Source organism: Durio zibethinus, chromosome 4 (assembly GCF_047325235.1).
Source record: "Durio zibethinus cultivar Kanyao isolate XHJ-2024 chromosome 4, ASM4732523v1, whole genome shotgun sequence".
Classification (NCBI taxonomy): Eukaryota; Viridiplantae; Streptophyta; class Magnoliopsida; order Malvales; family Malvaceae; genus Durio; species Durio zibethinus.
The window spans coordinates 15,852,348-15,874,504 of NC_143165.1; the positions used below are offsets into that span (position 1 = coordinate 15,852,348).

The window sequence follows — 22,157 nt, forward strand, 5'->3', positions numbered from 1 at the left end:
TATAATAAAACATGAAAGTTCGATCCAATTGATTAAACATAATCCTATTCACTTTCAGAAGATTGAATCATCATATATCAAAAGGATGATCAATCTTCCTTATTATTCTATTCCTTTCTTCATATACAAATCAAACATAATATAAAATTATTATCATTTTATCATATCTATCATTTTATGTATCAAACATGATCTACAAGTATTAGAGAAGTTACCATCATAATCAAGTATTACATCTACATAAGAAATCACAAAATTAAAACATACAAATAAACTAACCAATGATAACTAAATAAATTCAACATAAAATTGGACGAGATACATATTTGGTGGATTTAATTATTTAAAATATAATATGATGACACGATATGAACACGATAAATTAAAACGACATAAAGGTGACATGATTTAAAATTTTAGTAATAACTATATATATGAGTTTAATAACAAATATATTTCATATTTTCATATCGATATGATTTGTGATATATAATTTCATTTAAAACACAATACAAAAATATAAATTTTAATATTTTATATGATATTAACACATGAATTATCAAATCTAAGACTTGATGAGACTTAAATTCAAGATTTCAAAATTTCAAGAACTATTAAGTCATGACCTTATCGACAAAATCTTCAATATTAGTCACTCATCATGTTTAATTTAAATATTTTTTTAAGGAATGTTTAATTTAAATATTAGGGTAAACCTAATGGTCCAAAAGATATTATTATAAATCTAGCAAGGAGGTCTTTTGAAGGCTTTGATGTCACTAAGATTAATTAACCACTTTGGAAACTCTGAGGCCAAATCTAATGGTCGAAACATGAAATTATATCATTCATTTTAAATTATTAATTGCTGCCTCAATGATTTTTTTATCTATATATTACACGCAAATATTTAAAAAAATCGTTACTAACAAAGTTTTCTTTGTCACACATAATTTAATTATAAGAAAAGCAATTATTATCGACTGTCATAGATTAGCTGTGACTGATGAAATTAAATTAATAAAAAGAAGAAGATAGAAGAAATAGATCAGAGAATGAGAAGCTAGAAGAAATAGATTAAAGAATTAGAGAGAAACAGAGAGAATAGAATCAAAATTTTGTGATATTTTCATTCATCAATCTCATCATGTTACAACATGTCTTATTTAAACTACTGAAATTCCTCTACTTGCTAATTGCAAAGGTTCAGTAGAATTGCAGTAAATTGACGGTTCATAATTCTTAACTGACTAATTACAATTTTGCCAAGCAAGCTCCTCTAAAAGTCTTGATATCCTTGGATCATTTTTGTCCTTTCCTCGAACCGTCCGGTGTTTATGCATGTGATCATTTCATTTCACAGCTACAACTCCTTTAAGCTCAATTATTTCACAACCACCTTCACATCCTCCATATAATTCCATTTCTTTTTGTCCCTCAATTTCACTAACCAATGTCATCACATCGACAAATACTTTGGTCGGAAAAAAATGTAAATTCCATAAAAAACTATTTTCGACAGAAATTATTGACGAAATATTTCAATTGTGATTTTGAAGATGTTTATCTATCGGAAACTGTGTTTTTTAGTTGGCATGGTTTAGTATTAGCTACTTCTTTTTTTATTTTATTTTATGAAAGATGCAGAAATAAAAAAAAAATTATAAATATTAGGATTTAAAATCCAAACAGATAAATACTATTTTTTAAAAGTGGTTGTATAAATTAATTGGATCAACAAACCTTAAAAGATTTAATAAAAACTTTATGTAGATATATATATATATATATATATTAATATTGTATTGTCTGCATAGACCGTTTGAAATATATTTTTCGTCTATGATATATATATATATAAAACAGGGCATATAGATGGATATAATTGGTGTTAATTAGCCATATATATTCTTTAAGAAAAGCAATCTTAATAAAAAATATATAAATAAACAAGATGAAGAGCAAATAACTTCACTAATTAAATCCAAGTTATAGCACACAATGAATTTGAGATGTGCCGAATTTATTTCAAGAGCTAAATCTTTATTGTAAAAAGTGACAATGATTATGCATCCTCTTTCCAAGGGTAACAAATATCATAGTTGGTAGTTTCATAATTAAACATGCAAGGACCATTAGGCCTTACCTTCCACAAGCAACGACTACAAAGAGGTCTATCCCTTTTTTGGTCGTAAATATCGAACCAATGGAAGCCTCCGTTCCATTGCATGCTGCAGTAATACAGGGTGCTGCCCAAGATGATTGGGCGAAACGTGAACTCGTAGTCTTTGTTGGGAGGAAGAACCCAGACGCCTAGGTCATCGTCATATGATTTGCAATGGATGGTGAGGTCTGAGCCTGTGTTCAAATCGTTAGAGATTATTACATGCGCTTTGCGAGGCAAGAAAATTGCTTCGCTTGCGATGAAAAGCAGTGTTAGAGACAGCAAGCAGCTGATCAGCAACAAGTTTTGTGATGAAGGATTCATGTTTTCTGTTGAAGTAAAATACGTGGAGACCTCGACAGAGTCATATATATTTGAGGGCTATCAGCCAAAAATAGTATCCAATAATTTGGTAGTAAAAGCAAATATGGGATCTTTTGTTGGAACCATATGAGGGGTATCTTAATGGCAATTTAATGCTGGTTGACAGGATGTGATTCTTTGCTCAGTAGTGTCATTTAATTTTGAACTTATCTCATTTCAGTTAATTCCCTCTTTTATCATGCATGAATATAATTCAAAGTATTCATATGTCAAGATTCTAGTATAATTTTTTTTATTGGATAGGGGATAATGATAGTGGGGATTGAATTTTCTTTTTCTTTTTTTTTTTGCAATATTTTTATATTTAATAAATATTTTTCAAAGCTTTTTTAAAATATAGGAGCCACTTTATACCATGCCTTTTTTTTTTGCTTTTTTTAAAAAAATTTAAAATTATTTTTTATGAGACCCAATTGATATTAAGGGTATATTATATGTTTGTCTTATTTCTATTTTTTTATTTTTACATATTTGATAAATATTATTTTAAATTTTGAATTCTTTTTGTCTTACTAACTTAAACTCAATATGGGGTGTCAATGTAGCACCCTTATGAGCACTTTTTTTTTTTATTTTCTTATTTTTCACTTTTCTGATCTTGTTCATAACATAAATTTCGGTCATGTATGGTCAACAGTTTGCTCATATTCGATCAACAGTACATAATTAAAATTTATGCCATGTGGCACCTTTTATATTCTTTTTTGTTCAATTTTTTAAAAATGTTTAGTAAATATTTTTTTATAAATTTTATTTTTTAAATGGAAGCCACTATACACCATACTTTTTTTAAAAATTTTTTTATGATTTTAAATTTATTTTTTATGAGATCTATTTGATATTTAAGGTATGTTTCATGTTTTTTTTCGATTATTTTACATTTTTTATATTTAATCAAAACTTTTATATTTTAGATTCTTTTTTGTCTCACTGATACTGATGGGATGTCATGTGTCGAGCTATTTTCTTCTTTTTAATCTCTTTACTCTTTTTTTATTTACTTTTACTTTTTTTTTTAAATCTTATACATTTTTATAATACTTTACCTTAAGACGAATCGATTGGGTATTTTGTCATTTTGTTTTCAAATAATATACCTTGAGACAAGTTGAATTTTTTTAAAAAGAAACAAGCTTGGGTTGAATATATTTATGGTGCTTTATTTTAAGTTATTTTGAGGTATATATAAAAAATATATTTTATTATTTATTTAATTTTATACATGTATGTATTATATTAATAAAACTTTTTACCTTAATTTAATAAATTAATATTTTAAACTTAATCCCTCTATGAGCTTTTTTTCTCATTTTAATTTTTTAACTTTTCCTATTTACCTTTTTCAATGTTTTTAGTATTTATTTTTTATTTGATAAATTTATATAAAAAAATTAGACCAATTAAGATATCCACATATCATTTCCATTTGCTTTTTATCATTCGTTTTTTTTTTTTTAATTAGATCAATTTTGTAAAAAATATATGATGAATACAGATGACAAAATATTTTACTGGCAGCAATGCACGAGTATTTTGTTTAGTATCTATAACTATAATTAAAAATAAACCCCCACCAAAATCACATTAATACCTTTTGAATTGTTTTATAATTTGTTGACACATGGCATTTTATGTCATCCCTTATGAAAATTACAAAAATACCCTTCTCTATCTACTTATTATTTCATCTAAATTACTATAATGTCCCTCATACTATAAATAATCAAAATTACTATTCTATCACTTCTGTCATAATTACTAAAATACCATTGCTATCATAATTGACCAAAATTACTGTAATACTTGTCCTAACATAATTATGAAAATACTCATTATACCATAATTGATTAAAATTACTATAATCCTCTTGCCATAACTATGAAGATGCCCTTTTATAAATACATAGTAAAGTTTAACATTTATACAATAATAAAATAATTCCTTTAGAAATGATCATAATTGTCTTTCTAATTACGTGACAATTGAATGATACATGTGTAAATTGATTGTAATGCCCTTTCCATTTATAATCAATTAAAATTACTATAATTGCCCCATCATAATTATTGAAATACCCCTGTTACCATAATTAGCTAAAGTTACTATAATGCCCTCTAAACAAAATTACAAAAAACCCTCTTACTATCATTGAAAAAATTACTATAATGCCCTTCCAACTACATTAAAATTATTGATTTTTTCTTTCAAAAAATTAAGTTGAATGGGTGATAATATTAGTGGGCTTTGATTTCATTAGAAAATATGGTGTGTATAAAGGGACATACCAAATAATCAAATAAATTAATGCACATAAAAAATTAAAATCTACAAAACAAGAAAACACTAACAAATAAGTTCGTAATATGAAAATCACAAATAATTACATAATAAAACCAACAAAGCATGGCTTAAGATAGCATATGATTAACTAATCGCTTGACTCTCTAATGTTTTCAGTGTAGTTGTCAAACTGTCATAAAATCTAGGTTGGGAAAACCTACCCTTTAAACATAAAAACTATGAAGTTACTACAAATCCTTTTTAGCTAGGTACGATTGGTCACCTATGTGAATCTATCATTTTTAAAGTTGTCATAAGTGTAAATTAAGGGTCCCTAAAAAGAATAAATTCTGGTCTATATCATGAAAACTAAAATTCGGAAGTCAGTTACATGCAAGAAAGGTATTAGCACTCTTTTATGCTCAAAATTGGTAGCACATTAATTATATGCTATCTTGCCTAAACCTTAATCAAAGATGGTTTTTATCATGCAAATAAATCAATTACAATCCTTTTATTTAATTACAAAACATGGTGATACAAAAATTCTATAAAAAATATCAAGTAATCATGCAATCATGCAATAAATATTAAATCATACCATCCAAAAATTATCATGCAAATATATTATAAATCATACCAAATATCATATAATAATATCATGCTTAGATTATGCTAAAATATTCATGCAAGAATGTCATGCAAATATATTAATTATCATGCAATAATAACAATCATATAAATATATAATATCATGAAAATATAAAATACTATACAAATATATTAATAACCATTCATGCAAATTTATAATCTTGGAATCAAATATAATCATACAAATATAGTATGTGCAATCATGCAATTATGCACACAATAAATATCAAAACATGCAATTAAATATCATTCATATGTAATATTAATCATGCAATAACTATAAAATCATGCAATAATAATAAATAAATAAATAACTATGCAAATAAATATATTAATAATCATACAGTCACGCAAATAAATAAATTAATAATCGTGCAATTAAATATATAATCATATAAATAATAATATAAATTATGCAAATAAACATACAATTAGATATATAATAATACAAATAATAATATAAATCAATCATGCAATAATAATAATAATAAATAAATAATCATGCAAATAGGTATATTAATAATCATACAATCACACAAATAAATAAATTAATAATCATGCAAATAGACATGCAACTAAATATATAATCATACAATTAACAATGTAAAACATGCAATTAAATATATAATTATGCTAATAATAATATAAATCATGCATATAAACATAAATTAAATGTATAATAATACAAATAACAATATAAATCATGCAAATAAATATGCAATTAAATATATAATAGTCATGCAATCACACAAATAAACAAACTGATAATCATGCAAATAAATTGATAATCATGCAAATAAATTAATAATCGTGCAAATATATTAATAAATCAAACAAATATATTAACCATGCAAATAAAATATTAAGCAAATAAATTATCATGAAAATATAATATGAATCATACAAATATAATATTAGTCATATAAATTCATGCAAAAATAAATACCATGTAATAAATATAAAAATAAGAGTAAGCAATTAAATATTATAAAAGTTATGCAAATATCACAAAAAAAAATGAAAGTAAACATTACCTCATTGGATCATAGGTTCTAACAATTGTTTACCTTTCGAAAATTGATGCTTCCTACTATAAATCTTAACCTTCCTTTCAAAAACTCCAAGTAAATCTCTTAATTTCAAGATAGAAATTTTTTGTATTTACTGGTGAAAATGGGTTTGCTAAACTATGTTGTTTATGGTCTAAAAATTTAGGTATATAAGAGATTATAGGATTTTTTTGGTACATAAAATTGTGATAGAATAAGATAAGATGATATTATAAATAAGATTAAATTAAATAATGTCATCCTATCATGTGTTTGATGTATGTAAATATTAAGATATGATAATTTATTTATTAGTCAAAATTATCCTTCCTCATAGTTTTTTATAATTTAAATTATTGATATAATATTTAAGGATATAATAGGACATATAAATTCGATCCTATTGATTAAAAATAATCCTCTCCATTTTGGGAGGATTGAATTATCATATACCAAAAAGATGATTAATTTTCTTTACAATCCTATCTCTTTCTTTAGATATAAATTAAATATAACATAAAATGATTATCAGTCTATCCTATCCATCGTCCTATGTATCAAACATGACGTATAAGTATTAGAGAAGTTTTCATCATAATTAAGTATTCCATCTACAAAAGAAATCACAAAATTAAATCATACAAATAAACTAACCAACGATAACTAAACAAATTCAACGTAAAATTGGACTAAATACATATTTGATAGATTTGATAGTCTAAAACATGATATGATGACATGATATAAACACGATAAATAAAAAAGACAGAAATGTGATATGGTTTAAAATTTTAGTAATGACTATATATATGGATTTGACAAAAAAAAAATGTCATATTTTAAAATTTTAGTAATGACTATATATATGGATTTGATAAAAAAAATTTCATATTTTCGTGTCGATATGAATTATTATATGCAATTTTTACGTAAAACATTATATGAATACATAAATTTTAATATTTTATACGATATAAATATATAAATTATCAAATTTGAGGCTTGATGAGACTTAAATTCAAGATTTCAAATTTTCAAGAACTATTAAGTCATGACCTTATGGACAAAATCTTCAATATTAGTCACTCATCATGTTTAATTTAAATATTTTTTGAAGGAATGTTTAATTTAAATATTAGGGTAAACCCAATTGTCCAAAAGATATTAGTGTAAATCTAATAGTAAGGAGGCCTTTTGAAGGCTTTGATGTCACTAAGATTAATTAACCACTTTGGAACCTTTGAGGCCAAATCTAATGGTCGAAACATGAAATTATATCATTCATTTAAATTATTAATTGCTGCCTCAATGATTTCTTTTCTCTATATTACACGTAAATATTAAAAAAAAATCGTTATTAACAAAGCTTCCTTCGTCCCACATAATTTAAATATAAGAAAAGCAATTATTATCGACTGTCACTGATTAGCTGTGACTGATGAAATCAAATTACTAAAAAGAAGAAGATAGAAGAAATAGATCCGAGAATGAGAAGCTAGAAGAAATAGATTAAAGAATGAGAGAGAAACAGAGAGAATAGAAGCAAAATTTTGTGATATTTTCATTCATCAATCTCATCATGTTACAACATGTCTTATTTAAACTACTGAAATTCCTATTTTTGATAATTACAAAGGTTCAGTAGAATTGCAGTAACTTGACGGTTCATAATTCTTAACTGACTAATTACAATTTTGCCAAGCCTGCTCCTCTAACAGTCTTGATATCCTTGCTGACCATTTTTGTCCTTTCCTATTTCGATTGTGATTTTGAAGATGTTTATTTATCGGAAAATATGTTTTTTAGTTGGCATGGTTTGGTATTGGCTACTTTTTTTTTGTGTGAAAGATGCAGTTTGGAAATAAAAAAAGAAATTATAAATGTTAGGATTTAAAATCCAAACAGATAAATGCTATTTTTTTTCTTTTAATTTTTGTTGCAATGAGGTTCAAATGGAGGTTTCATGTTCTTTTGTTTTTGAAATTAATTTTTCTGTAGTGGTTATGGGTAATTTTATCAATTTTACTTTGTAAGTTCTTGTCCATTCTCATGTTAGAGCAAGAGATTATTATTTGTTTCTATGTCGAGAAAGTATTTACTGTAAATCATACCGTTGAAATCTATTTTTTGCTAACTATGAACTTTAGCTAAAAAATGTGATGGAGTTGTTATAACTTATAAATATTAGTTGGCGGGCCTACGTTATGCTGCGAGCTTATTTTAACTATACGAAATTATAACCTGCAACTGATTTGGAGCAGGGAATAAATTAGCGAGCAGGGATCCACGGTGACCATTGTTCTTGAAGACCATTTCTCTACAAATTCCTTAGCCCTCTAAGATTTCATGGCACCGACCCTAACAAACCATTGCTGTTGAGATCAAAGTCAACTACGCTATCAAGATCATCGAGTTGAGAAGGTATTGAAAACATTAACTATTGTTTAAAAGATTCAGACTTCGTAGCTTCGAAAGGGCCCCGATGCGTCGAGGAATTAATCCCTTAAATTGTTTGAAGAAATGTCAAGACTTGTTAAATTCCTTAGCGAAACAAATGATGATGGAATAGATCCAGTAAGTAAATTCTTTGGAAGATCAAGAACTAAAAGACTTAACAATTGACCTAGAGACTTTAAGGCTTAACAACAGTGACAGCTTTATCTAAATTGAGGGGAAAAAAAAACAGACGATCACATGTTGTTTTCCACTTATGACCATAAGTAAGATAACAGAGTAGTGCTTAGAGGCTACCACTTTCATTGTTAGTCTCTCATTTCCTTTCTTCCCAACACACTTGAATGCAAGTGCTGTAAATGCTTGAATTTTTTTCTCTACTTCCTTTTCTGAGAACTTTACTATCTATGATTGTCCTATAAGCGGTTCTCTTCTACGAAAGAAACAAAGTAATTAGCCAAGCTATATGAAATTGTAAAGGTATCAATGGCTGTCAACAGTTCTATTAGCACAACCCCAAAGCTATAAACAACACCAAAGTTAAAACTTATATATATTAAACAAATTACTTCAAATATAATGAATTTTTATATATACCAAAAAAAAAAAAAAAAGAAATGAAGAGTGAAAAATTTTCCATTCCCAAGAGCCTTGAAAACTTGACAATGGGCCAGGTTACATTTTTTTTACTAAAGCTTGCAATGTGATCAGCATGAGCTTGCTATACTGATACGTGGACCTGGGACAACCTCAAATATTTGACTATAGTGAATATTTTGGTTTGGTAAATTGTGATAAGCAAAGTCAATTTTTTCCTAACATTCCCATCACTTAAAACCCAACTTTCTTGTGTCTGAATTCCATCCTTACGATCTAAACTAATCAAGAGCCCAGAAGATACAAACGCCCTAAACTAAAAAGCTAAAGTGATCAAAAAAGAACAAACACAAGCTCACCAGAAGAAAGAAAAGAAACGATGCATCTCAATTTCAAAGAATAGCTACAATGTATGACTTCAGTAGTTTAAGAGAGATGGACCATAACATGGGTAAGACGTAACCCACTGACAAAGCAGATGAAGCGTCTGGAGAATGAGTTCCAAAATTCCAATTATTTTTTAGGACAAAGATGAGGTGTACATTAAATTAGAAAAAGGGGATAACTTTTAATATTAAGTATAGATACTAGTGGGTTTATCTGTCTCATCTTAAATCATTCTCAACTTCAGTTTTTCCTTTTTTTTTTCTTCTAGGTTTGGTTTCGTCCCTTTTCTCATTTTTTTGCATTTATGATTTCTGTTAGTGTTATTCCATTTTGATATGTCTATTTAATATTTATTTTGGGTTTTTTTTTTTAATTCATAAAGGACATTTTATCTTAGCATTTCATGTGTTGCATTTTTATGTTATTTTGACTAATAATCATTTGATTGTATAGAATGACTCTATTCTCATTGTTATTGTATTTCATTTATTGTCGATTGTTGATTCATGTAGTTGTTTTTTTTCAATATTTATTTTTTCATTTAATATTGATATTTTTTAAAGGTTGTTCCAGCATTTGATGGTCTTTGTTGGGTATAAAAAAAGGGAGGCATTTTATTTAACTACTTCAAATGAGTGCTTATTGATTGCCTGACGTTCGTTATTTTTCTTTGTTTTTCATTTTGTGTTTTTTTTAATTGTTTAAATGTATTTTTTTTCTTTTTATTGCCTATGTAATAAAATTTCTTACTTATGGGTGCTTACCAATTATTTTGTTGTTTGAAGTATTTATTTATATTTATTTTGCTAAATTATGTGTTTCTTAGTTCTTTTTGACTGGTTATCAGTTATTTACATTCAGTAGGTTAAAAAAATGGAATATCTTAAAACTTGAAGAATTTGAAATAGACAAATCAAGGTATCTTATCTATTTCACCATCGTTTAATCTAAATATGTCCCGTAATTTAAAAAAAAAAAAAAAAACTTTTAGTCAATGTTAAAAACGTTGTAGGCTCATTGAGTCTATGTTTTTATACTCAACTGTTAGCTCGCGTAGTGATTTGGAGACTATTTTCTCTCTTACTGTTTTTGTTCTTATGTAATTCGAATAGTGGTGCTCCTTTACTTCTGATTTGGTACATTGTGTGTTTGATGTTGGTTTAAGTAGTTCTAATTCACATTCTGATGTAAATGGGTTGGTTTTATAAGTTAATGATGATCAAATTTAGCCAATCCCTACAATCAATTTTTCTATACTAAGGCTAGTCCATAAAAAAAATGGTAATTTTTGTAGTTTTATCTTCTTAATTTATTTTTTATTCAATTTTTTAAAATTAGGTTACCATTGCTTGGCACAAGTTTTTGCTTTCCTTCCTTTCTTTATGTTGCAATTTTGCTTTACTTTTATCAATAAATATTTTTCGGTGATTTTTCACAGGTGTTAGATAAATTCTATATATTTTATTCAGGTACTTATATTTCATTAACTTCATTTATTTCCTTATTATATCTATGTTTATTTCAAAATTTGCACTTTGAGATTTTTTAGTATGGTTGGTTGGCTAATTTATTTTTAATTTTTGTTCACTATAGATAATTATTTATGTATGATTAGTGTGAATTTGGGCATCTTCTACTGATATTTCTTAAGAAAGTTTTGCCTTTGTTTCTTGGCATGAAATTTATCGTCAAGTTTTTAAAGTTGTTCATGATGCTTCAAGTTCGGCTGGCTTCCTTTTTTTTCTATATAGTTATGGGTAATTTAATTTTTTTGCTATTGGCACTAAAAAAAATCCCATGTTTTTAAAATTGAGGATTTTTACATGTAATATGACAAGAAGTTCACTGTTTCATTTTTTATTTAGTTCTTTTTCTTTGTTCTGCACCAATTTTTTTAGCTGAATTTGTTAGTGAAATGAGTTGAATTATTTGTTCGGCTTATGGGAGGAATATAATTGTTCGCTTTTTTCTGATATACCAAATCAAAAGCTGAAATTATAAATAGTCATAATGCTTTCGAGGAATATAAACCAAACTTTTGGATTATGCAATAACACAAAATTATTAGTTACGTAATTAATGTTAAATGTCATAGAATTTAAGATTATACCCAGTTCATATATTGATGAAAAAGTCTCTATTTAAGATCATTTTGGCAGTCAAATATAATAAATGGCCTTTTCTTTTTAATAGAAGGCAATTTCCAATCAAATTGTGACAATAAACAGAAAACCAAGACCAAATTCTAGACATGGTTTATATTTGCCAAATACTATTTTCACGTGTGATCGATTATATGTTGCTCTACCGTAGGCGACATCCTGATAAGGACTAAAAACAGTCATCTTTAATGAACATAACGAAGTGATGAATGAAATAAAAAATGATGTGCACAGTAAAAATTTGATAACCCGCATTGAATTTTAAGGCATTTCGTTTAATCTCCTTTTTTATATGTTACAATACTCTTTTTTTTTTAATACTTTTATTTACCCTTTTCTTTGTTGCAATTAAGTACTAATGTTTGTCACTTGCAGTTAATTGTAGCTATTAAATTCTAGTCAATCCCAAGGTAAAACCTTTTTATTTCTCAAACTATTTTTATTTTTAACTTTATTTTTTTAAAGTTGTCCAAAAATATTCTATATTTAAATGGTGAGACATAATTATCTAACTATAACTATAGGTAATCGTATTGAAAGAGTTAAAATTTTGTATCAGTTCAATATCAAATTAAATAATATGGTTGTATGTTTGTTGACTTAAGGAAATATTGTAGTTATTGCTAAATTGTATGAATTTTTATTTACATTGATATTTTTTAATAAATTAGAAGATTGTTATTGAAATATATCAGTATTTTTTTTGTTGATCTCCAATTTTAGGAACATGTTTTTAGATGTCAGAGGCTAGAATGATGTTCTCATGGGTACATGGACCTTTCTTGATGCCAACTTTATCAAAACAAGGTGATTTCCCCGTGACTTTACTATCAAGTTAATTTCATGTCTTTTGTTTTTTTTTTTTTTTTTTTTTTTGCTTTCAATTATGGATGACACTAACACCTGTGCTCTTAAAATAAAATGACCATTTCATGTTATCATTTATTGTCTATTGACATGAAGATTACACTGTAGAATAGAATTGAACATTCATTTAATTATTAATATTATTTTGAGCTCTAATTATACTATCCATGTGAATAGTTTATATTGTTTTGATAAACAAATTTATTGTTCATGATTGCTTGGTATTTTATCAAGTAGGATGTTTATACTTTGCCATAAAGGATTTTTTTTTTTTTTTTGTAACTGGCAATATTTTGTGGTGTTAATATTTCATGTCTATGATATGAAACCTTAATATAATGCACTTTTTGTTCATGCACTATTATTGTAATTCAATGATGGAATTTCAAATCAATTTTGGTTAACTCATGAATATTCAAATTTTATAATATAATATAATGTCTTATTTTATTTTTTTTATCGTTATCATTTACCTTTTAATTATCATATTATTATTCTGTTAAATTTTATTATTTACCTATAAATTTGTCAAATTAAACTCATATGACCCGTAGCAAAGTGCGGGATATTTCTAGCCTATAACATTAATTTTGGTCAAATACAGACTAAAACTAAATCCCATTTTGATTTTATGTGTCACTCTCTCATTCTCCTCTTTCTTCTTTTGCTTTTTCATTTTTTTTTTTTGATATTTTGATATTTAATAAATATTTTCAAAGCTTGATTAAAATATGGGAGCCACTTTATATCATGCTTTTTTTTCACTATTTAAAAATTTTAAATTTATTTTTATGAGACCCACTTGATGTTAAGGGTATATTGTATGTTTGTCTTATTTCTATTATTTTTTTATTTTTACATATTTTATAAATATTATTTTAAATTTTGAATTCTTTTTGTCTCGCCAACTTAAACTCAATATGGGGTGTCAATGTAGCACCCTTGTGAGCACCTTTTTTTTTATTTTTTATTTTCTTATTTTTCACTTTTTTTGATCTAATTCATAACTTAAATTTTGGTCATGTACTGTCAATAATTTGCTTATATACGATCAACAGTACATGATTAAAATTTACACCATGTGGCACCTCTTATATTCTTTTTTTGTTCTTTTTTCCAAATTTTTGAATATTTAATAACTACTTTTTTATAAATTTTATTTTTTAAATGGAAGCCATTATACACCAAACATTTTTTTAAAATTTTTTATTTTAATTTTTTTATTTTAAAATTGTTTTTTATGAGATCTATTTGATATTTAGGGTATGCTTCATTTTTTGCCTATTATTTTACATTTTTTATATTTTAAATACTTTTTTGTCTCATTGATACCAATGGTATGTCATGTGTCAAGCTATTTTCTTCCTTGTAATATCTTTTCTTTTTCTTATTTTTATTTACTTTTTCTTTTTTTTTTTTAAAGTGTTATACATTTTTATAATATTTTACCTTATGACGAATCGATTGGGTATTTTGTCATTTTGTTTTCAAATAATAGACTTTAGATGAGTTGAGCTTTTTTAAAGAGAAACATATTTAGGATGCTTTATTTTAAGCTATTTCAAGGTACATATAGAAAAAATTATATTTTATTATTTATTTAATTCTATACATATATGTATTATATTAATAAAACTTTTTGCCTTAATTTAATAAATTAATATTTTAAACTTAATCCCTCTTTGGGCTTTTTTTCTCATTTTAATTTTTAATTTTTCCTATTTACTTTTTTTTTGATTTTTTAGTATTTATTTTTTATTGGATAAATTTATATTAAAAAAAGACCAACTAAGATATCCATATATCATTTCCATTTGCTTTTTATTTTTTGTCTTTTTTTAATTAGATCAATTTTGTAAAAAATATACGATGAATAGAGACAGGCAAAATATTTTACTTGTGGCATTGCACGGGTATTTTGTTTAGTATCTATAACTATAATAAAAATAAACCCCAACTAAAATCACATTAATACCCTTCAAATTTTTTTATAATTTGTTGACATGTGGCATTTTATGTCATCTCTTATAAAAATTACAAAAATACTTAATTACTTCATTAAATTACTATAATATCCCTTATACTATAAATAATCAAAATTACTTTACTATCATACCTGTCGAAATCACTAACATACCCCTTTTATCATAATTAGCCAAAATTGCTATAATACTTCTCCTAACATAATTATGAAAATACTTATAATATCATAATTGACTAAAATTACTATAATCCTTTTGCCATAATTATGAAAATGCCCTTTTATAATTACATATTAAATTTTAATATTTATACAATAATAAAATAATTCCTTTAGAAATGATTATAATGCCTTTCTAATTACTTGACAATTGAATGACACATGTTCAAATTGATTGTAATGCATTTTCCATCTATAATCAATTAAAATTACTATAAGGCCCCCATCATAATTATTGAAATACCTCTACTACTATAATTAGCTAAAGTTACTATAATGCCTTCTAAACATAATTAAGAAAATACCCTCTTACTATTATCAAATAAAATTATTATAATGCCCCTCCTACTATATTAAAATTATTGATTTTTTCCTTAAAAAAACTAAGTTGAATGGGCAATAATAACATTAGTGGGCTTTGATTTCATTGGCAAATGGGTTTGAATTTGATAATTGATCAATGTTGGTAATAAGTCAATATTGTATTAATAGGTTGAATTGTCATGTCTATATTATTGGGTTTGAATTTAATAATTTATATAATATTTTTAAAGTAATCTTCGTTATTGAAAATAGAAGCCAATGGCTATCCAATTGCAATTGACTGATACAATTAGAGCATCAATTTTTTATTTTGTTTCAAAAGATTATATTTTTCAAAAGTAAAATATACAAAACCAACCAAATACTAAAAAAATTAAGATTTTAATTTATTATTAAATTAAAAAAATTTATATTTCATCAAAATAAAAAAAAATTGCAACCCGAACATAGCCAAATCATTTTTCTAGTGTATATTTATCATTGATACAAGAGCTCAAATGTTTTTGATCTTAAGTGCTCAAATGCTAAAAAATGATATAATAACATGATAAAAAAATTAGTTTTTATAAAATTATTGAATAAGGTTTATTTGAATTATTAACTATTTTTTTATTTTGATTTTAGATAAAAGATGATTCAAACTTATATCTTTTTGTAAACAGTAATATATGTATTTAGCATTGATACTAAATGGTCGGATTTTCAAAAGATGATAGAAATGGTAAAATAGTACAAGAAAACTATAACTAAGAAAATTATTTTTGAACAAGAAATAAATATTCCCGAGTCTCTAATCAATAACATTCAATCAAGAATACCTTATTCAACCCTTTTGATTTACTTCACAACTTTGAACAAAAAAAGTAAGAGAAATTATTAAATACATTGATAATGAAAATTTTAAATTTCACAAATGAAATTAAGACAGTAATACATAATTTTTAAAACATATTTAAAAAAAAAATAAGTAAAAGTAAAAATGAACTTGTAAAAGAAAAGTGTAGTCTACTCGACGTTTGCAAATTATAATCATGATAAAGCTCATTCATTCGAAAAATGAGTTAGAAGCTCGTTGCTTAATAGAGACTAGGGGTGTAAATGATATATTAGTACTCAGAAGCTATTCGGATTCGATTCGAATAAAACTCAAATTCAGTTCGATTATTATTAAGTCAAGCTCGAGCTCGAGTAGCTCGACTTATCGATCGAACCGAATTCGAGTATTTTTATATTTGGCTTGAGTAGCTCGCGAACCTAATTGAGCTTTTATATTTAAATATTTTTTTATTATTTTAATTAATAAAATACCTCAAATTCGAGCTCGAGCTCGAACACAAATAATCGAGCTCTTGTCAAGTATAAGAATCGAGTTTATTTTTACATATTAATCGAGCGAGCTCAAATAGCTCGATTTCAATCACGAATCGAGCTTGAGCTAAGAAAATGAAACTCAATTGAGTTCGAACTGAGTATCGAGCCGCGAGTTGAGAGTCGAGCTCGAGCTCAAGCTTCTCACTGTATCGGTTCGACTTGGCTTGATTATACCCTTAATAAAAACGATATATCTAGGGCTAGTAGGAGAGAGCAGGTAAAACCATGGACCGTTTTATCATCACTAGTTAACAACAATTTGAAAAATTAGATTTGATAATTTGTATATTTATATTTATTTATTTTCTGTTTAATACGTATAAACACGAAAATAATTGTGTTATAATTTGTATTGATATACCAAATACAAAACATATTTTTTATTTTTTATAAATTTATATATAATTTTTATTTAAATTTTAAATCGTGTTATTTCAATATTTTTATTTTTCATATCATGTTTAATTAAAAATTTCAGATCTCAAAAAAAAAAAAAAAAAAACCCTAAAATTTGTTTTACCTATGTACCACTTCCCACATTATACCCAAAATTTTCCTAAAAAACTTATCAGAAATTTTTTTTTTCTTTCCCTAGTTTTTTTGGCACCAAGCAAATTAAGGTGGGAAGAATTGGAATCTTCCCCTAAATTAGAACCGAAGAAAGGCTACAGGGTTTATCAAAGGGACTTAAGAAATTTACAATCTTCACATGCATGCTATTCCACCACTGGGTTAGGTGAGAATTTCACGTCTCATGCGTCAATCACCTAATTAATTGGATATGATACCTACTGGATGCTGTATAAATAAAGAAGTAATAAGATTTTACCGATTTGTACAAAAAAAAAAAAAAAACCATTCCTTAGGTTTTGGCTTAACGGTAAAGAAGCTGTTTTGAAAGATAATGTGTTGAAATCTTACCATGTATGTATTGAATCTAATTCTATATTAGATTTATTCATCAATTATTTCGTCTGTTGGTTGGTTTATTCATTTGATTTAATTCATTGATTTTCATTGATTTTTTTATTTGTAATACTTAATACGATTATAATTTCTGCACTGAAAAGAATGAAAGTTACACAACTCAGCACTCCTTGCTAGGAATCACTTTCATTGACATCAAATCCGCTCAAATACTTCATCCGAATCTGTAAGTTTAACGAATCTTCATTTTTCACGTTAACATGTGGCCATTAAAATAAGATTTGAAGGAATCTTTTTTACAATGAAGATTTATTTTATCAGAGTTAATCAGGAAGCAAAGGCAGATAACAATTTTGAACAAACAAAGACCATAAAGAAATTAAATACATGGAAACAAATTCAGTGGCTACCTAAATTTCACTCAGTTTCCCATTCAGATTTTCTAACCCAGCTAGAGTTATCCCAACTAAGAAATAACCCATCTTCCTTTACTAGCCAGAACACTGCCTCGTGGTTCCCATCTATGCGAGGCCGAAAACCATGCCAGGATGCTATTTGCCTCCCCGATAAGGCTGCACAGAAATACAAGGCTTTTCTTGAACCCCGAATTGATAATCATCCCCTATATTAAGCTGGTGCACGTGCATCCCATGATCTGTGTACCGGTAATTGCAGCGAATTTATATTGACTCCGATCCCTTGGCATGGAATTGATGACATGAATTGTTGCTGCATGCATGTCTTATCCTCCAAGCTCTGCTACACTGAATACGAAAACTGAAACAAGAAACAGAACAAAAATGCTTCGAGCATCCATGTCTTGGAAATGTTTGTTTTGATTTTTTTTTTCCTTTTCTTCCCTTTTATCACTACAGGAACTGAAGCATTTTGTGATATTTTCTTAGCAGTGTTAAACGCCGCAAAGTTTCTTTTTTTTTTTTTTTAAACTAGTGACGTTTTGTACAAAATACCACTAAATATCTATATAGCAGTGTTTACGTTTAGAATCGTTACCAAAGACCTTCAGTTTGCGAAGTTTATTGACAAAACATCGTGATATAAATATAAAATTTATTAAATATAAAATTATAATTTTAAAAAATACATGTCATGCTAATTTTTTAGTGACAGTTTTATTAACAAATGTAGCTATTTTTTAAAATATTTATAAATTTAGCGGCGTTTATTACGTAAATGCCTCTAAATTTTTCTCCTTAACATAAAACTCATCATTTTAAGTCTATTTTAATGGTGTTTTAAAATAAAAACGCTGTTACATTCAAGTATTTAGTAGCGCTTAGTCAATATGCGCAGCTAAATTTTTTCCAAATTTGAACAAAAAATCTCCTTCTGGCATTTTCGTTAATCTTTGCTCACTGTTTGCTCTTTCTTTGCTTTTTCTTTGCTCTTGCTATTTTCCACGCTTTTCTTGTCGATTCCTTTCGTTTCCAGCCTGGGTCCTCTTGTTTTTTGGTGGATTTCCTCGTTATCTAGATTCTTTTGTTTGTCGGTGGATTTTCTCTCCACGTAAACTTCCTATCAGCAAGTAAAGTTCCTCTCAAAACTTCCAGTTAAATCCCTCACACGTTTCCGGTGCGTTTGTAAGCCTTGGTGTTCTTACAGTTAAATCTCTTACATATCCATTATTTCCCTGCAATTTCAACTGAAAAAGGCCAAAACCTTTTAGTAAAAGAGAACATTTGTTTTTTCAAAATTGTTGGTTTGCTCCATTAGTTTCTGGTCCTTGTAATAATTGCTGTGTTTACATGATGTTTACATGATACAGAGAGTTTAAAATCCTTGACCCTAAATCTCATTAAACCTAATGCGCTGCTTTATCTGGAAATATTTGGCCTCGGATGTTTCATGAATGTAAAATGTACATGTTTCCTGATCCTAATGGCTTCTGAGAAAGCTGAAGGCCTGAAACTGACCAAATTCTTGAGGGTGATTGAATGTGAAAATTCTGTCAATCAAGGAATTTAACAACACCCACATATGAAATTTGCAGATATGAAGGGAAAATAGGCTTGAAAAGTTGCAGATATATGAGTTGAGGAAATGGTTCCATTCTAGTGGTTTTGGAGTTTGTAACAGAGAAAGTTGCTTTGGGAAATTTACATCTAAGCTGAAGTCGTCGATATCTATCATTTACATCTGAGCTGAGGTTGTCAATGTCTATCAATCTTAAACAGAAATTTTCTTGTTTTCATCTAGTATTACTATTTATAGACCATTGAACAAGTTAGTTAAAAGCCATTCAAATCAAAGTCTAAATCTGGTAATACTTAAACAGTTGCGTACAAGATTGTTTGGAAAAAATGCATGGAAGAAACTGTTGCATGGTATTTGGTTAGACAACTAAATGGATTGAAATATTTGCCTTTTTCTTTTCTCATATTCAAAAATATTTGAGACATAAAAATTCATTCCCTCCTCTGCAAATAGGTCATTTACAAATAAATGTGACAGAAAACTAAATCAAACCATCAAGATAGGTTTGTAAATCAGAGATTTTTTTTTGGTTCATGAGAAAGCTCAATAGTTTTGAGCTAATATCTTTCATGGACACTTCAAAAGGTATAAAAAAAATCTTATCTTATTTAGATTCTTAAGTTTCCTGCAAAATTTATAGCATTTGATGTCCATGGCTGCCACAATTTAGAAAAAGTTTGAAAATTCATTTTACTGGTGGGGAAGATTAGTCTTCTAATGGGAGAACAAATATAAAAGGGCACATTTTCGTAACTGAGCTGCAGAGTGGACAACAACTATAAAATACATATGAGTTTAAATGTCGCTGACATGATTTTCCAGTGGAACCAGATTACAGATTATTGGCATCTTTCATATATTCACAATTCCTGAACATGATTGAAGGATTTTGTTAAAAAATAAAGGCATTCCACAAGGAAGTACGCCCTCCTTCCGTAAATTCCACTAGTTTTGGTTGCCTTAGGTTTGGGTTTGATTCTAAAACTGATGACTACATAATGCTGTAAGATTTGTTGCTAATTATTTGGAGGAGAACGAAGGGGAAGGCTTTCTAGCTGATTGGAGATGATTCATCTATTGCCCAGTCGCATAATTGAAGTTAAAATTGCATACGAAATTAATTTTTTTTTTAAATATCATCTATGATTTGTTGATAAAATATAAACTTTTAATTTTAGTGATTTGAGTTCAATCTTTAATAATTTCAACTATTAAAAAGAAAAACCTAAGATTTGTTTGATAGTAATTTTTGTTTCTTAATAATACTATTGATTTTCTAAATGTGGTGTATTTAAGTATATAATAATATACGAGTTTTTGTTAAAATTAATCCTTTGTTTAAAAACACACACAGAGAGATTTTTGCAACATTAAAAATTGCTTTCGAAACTATGAGCCAAATTTTGTTAAGCAATTTTTTATACATTTTTTAACCAAATTGAGTTGTATTTGTTTAAAAATGATTCCTGGAAGAAATTTCAGTTCCTGAGGCACATCCTTACGGTTCTCCTTTGTTTAACAATTACATAAATGGGTTTTATTATTGGCAGGCAACTGGGAAGTCTGATTACCTTATTCTTTCATTTGACATGGCTAATGAAAACTTTTTAAACTTACCTTTGTCAAATTTTTGTGGGTCTTTACTACAATATTATTTGTAACTTTTAGACTTTAATGGATTGCTTGGTGCTATTGTTTACCTAATGGAGAGAAAAGTGTAGCAGCTAGTTGAGATAGTCCCTGGGGTTAATTTTAGTGATGGAACTTGAGTGAATGTTGTAAATAAAGTTTGATATTTTTATTGTTTATTTTATTTCTTTTATTAAAAATTCTAATAAAAACAATGGTCTGGGAGAACATGTTTTTGTTTATTTTCAATTTTTTTTCTTTTTTCTAATATTAATTTAAAATAATATTAACTATGTATTCTTTTTTTTTCTTGTTAGTTTTCAATTTCAGATTTAGGTTAGCTTGTGATTTATAATAGCAAAATTTCACGCTTACAAAAATATTACTTATTAAGCCCTATGATTTGATTGTGAATATTTCTAAATATTGTTTGAGCATGCTTTACATATGATGTAATAGCATACAATTTATTGTTAAAATAATGATTTGATTTCAATTGATGTGTAATCAGAATTATGATGGGTTGAATCTATTTTGAGCTTTTAAATTTTTTATGTACTGTGCACATTAGATTTTTAAAAAAAAAAAATTATCCATGAAGTTTAGAAAATCTTGATTTTAAGTTTACAAGTTAAAGAACAATTGGTATTTGTTTTTAGAGTTTAAGTATGCATGTAATTTTACATATGTTAGTTACATATAATTACAACATCAAT

General features: G+C 26.7%; 1 protein-coding gene and 1 pseudogene across 1 annotated transcript; one reads left to right on the forward strand and one right to left on the reverse strand.

Annotated features, from left to right (window-relative positions):
* Positions 1 to 2,038: 2,038 nt before the first annotated feature.
* On the reverse strand, positions 2,039 to 3,825 carry LOC111288691 (S-protein homolog 5-like). The gene has a single exon (XM_022879675.2). The coding sequence runs from the start codon at positions 2,486 to 2,488 to the stop codon at positions 2,066 to 2,068; it is 423 nt and encodes a 140-aa protein (XP_022735410.1). The 5' UTR covers positions 2,489 to 3,825; the 3' UTR covers positions 2,039 to 2,065.
* Positions 3,826 to 16,209: 12,384 nt separating this feature from the next.
* Positions 16,210 to 21,533, forward strand: LOC149519253 (F-box protein At1g30790-like; annotated as a pseudogene).
* Positions 21,534 to 22,157: the final 624 nt, after the last annotated feature.

Bases quoted from the DNA above. Each gene is read 5' to 3' on its own strand.
- LOC111288691 (XM_022879675.2), bottom strand. From the start codon at position 2,488: ATGAATCCTTCATCACAAAACTTGTTGCTGATCAGCTGCTTGCTGTCT.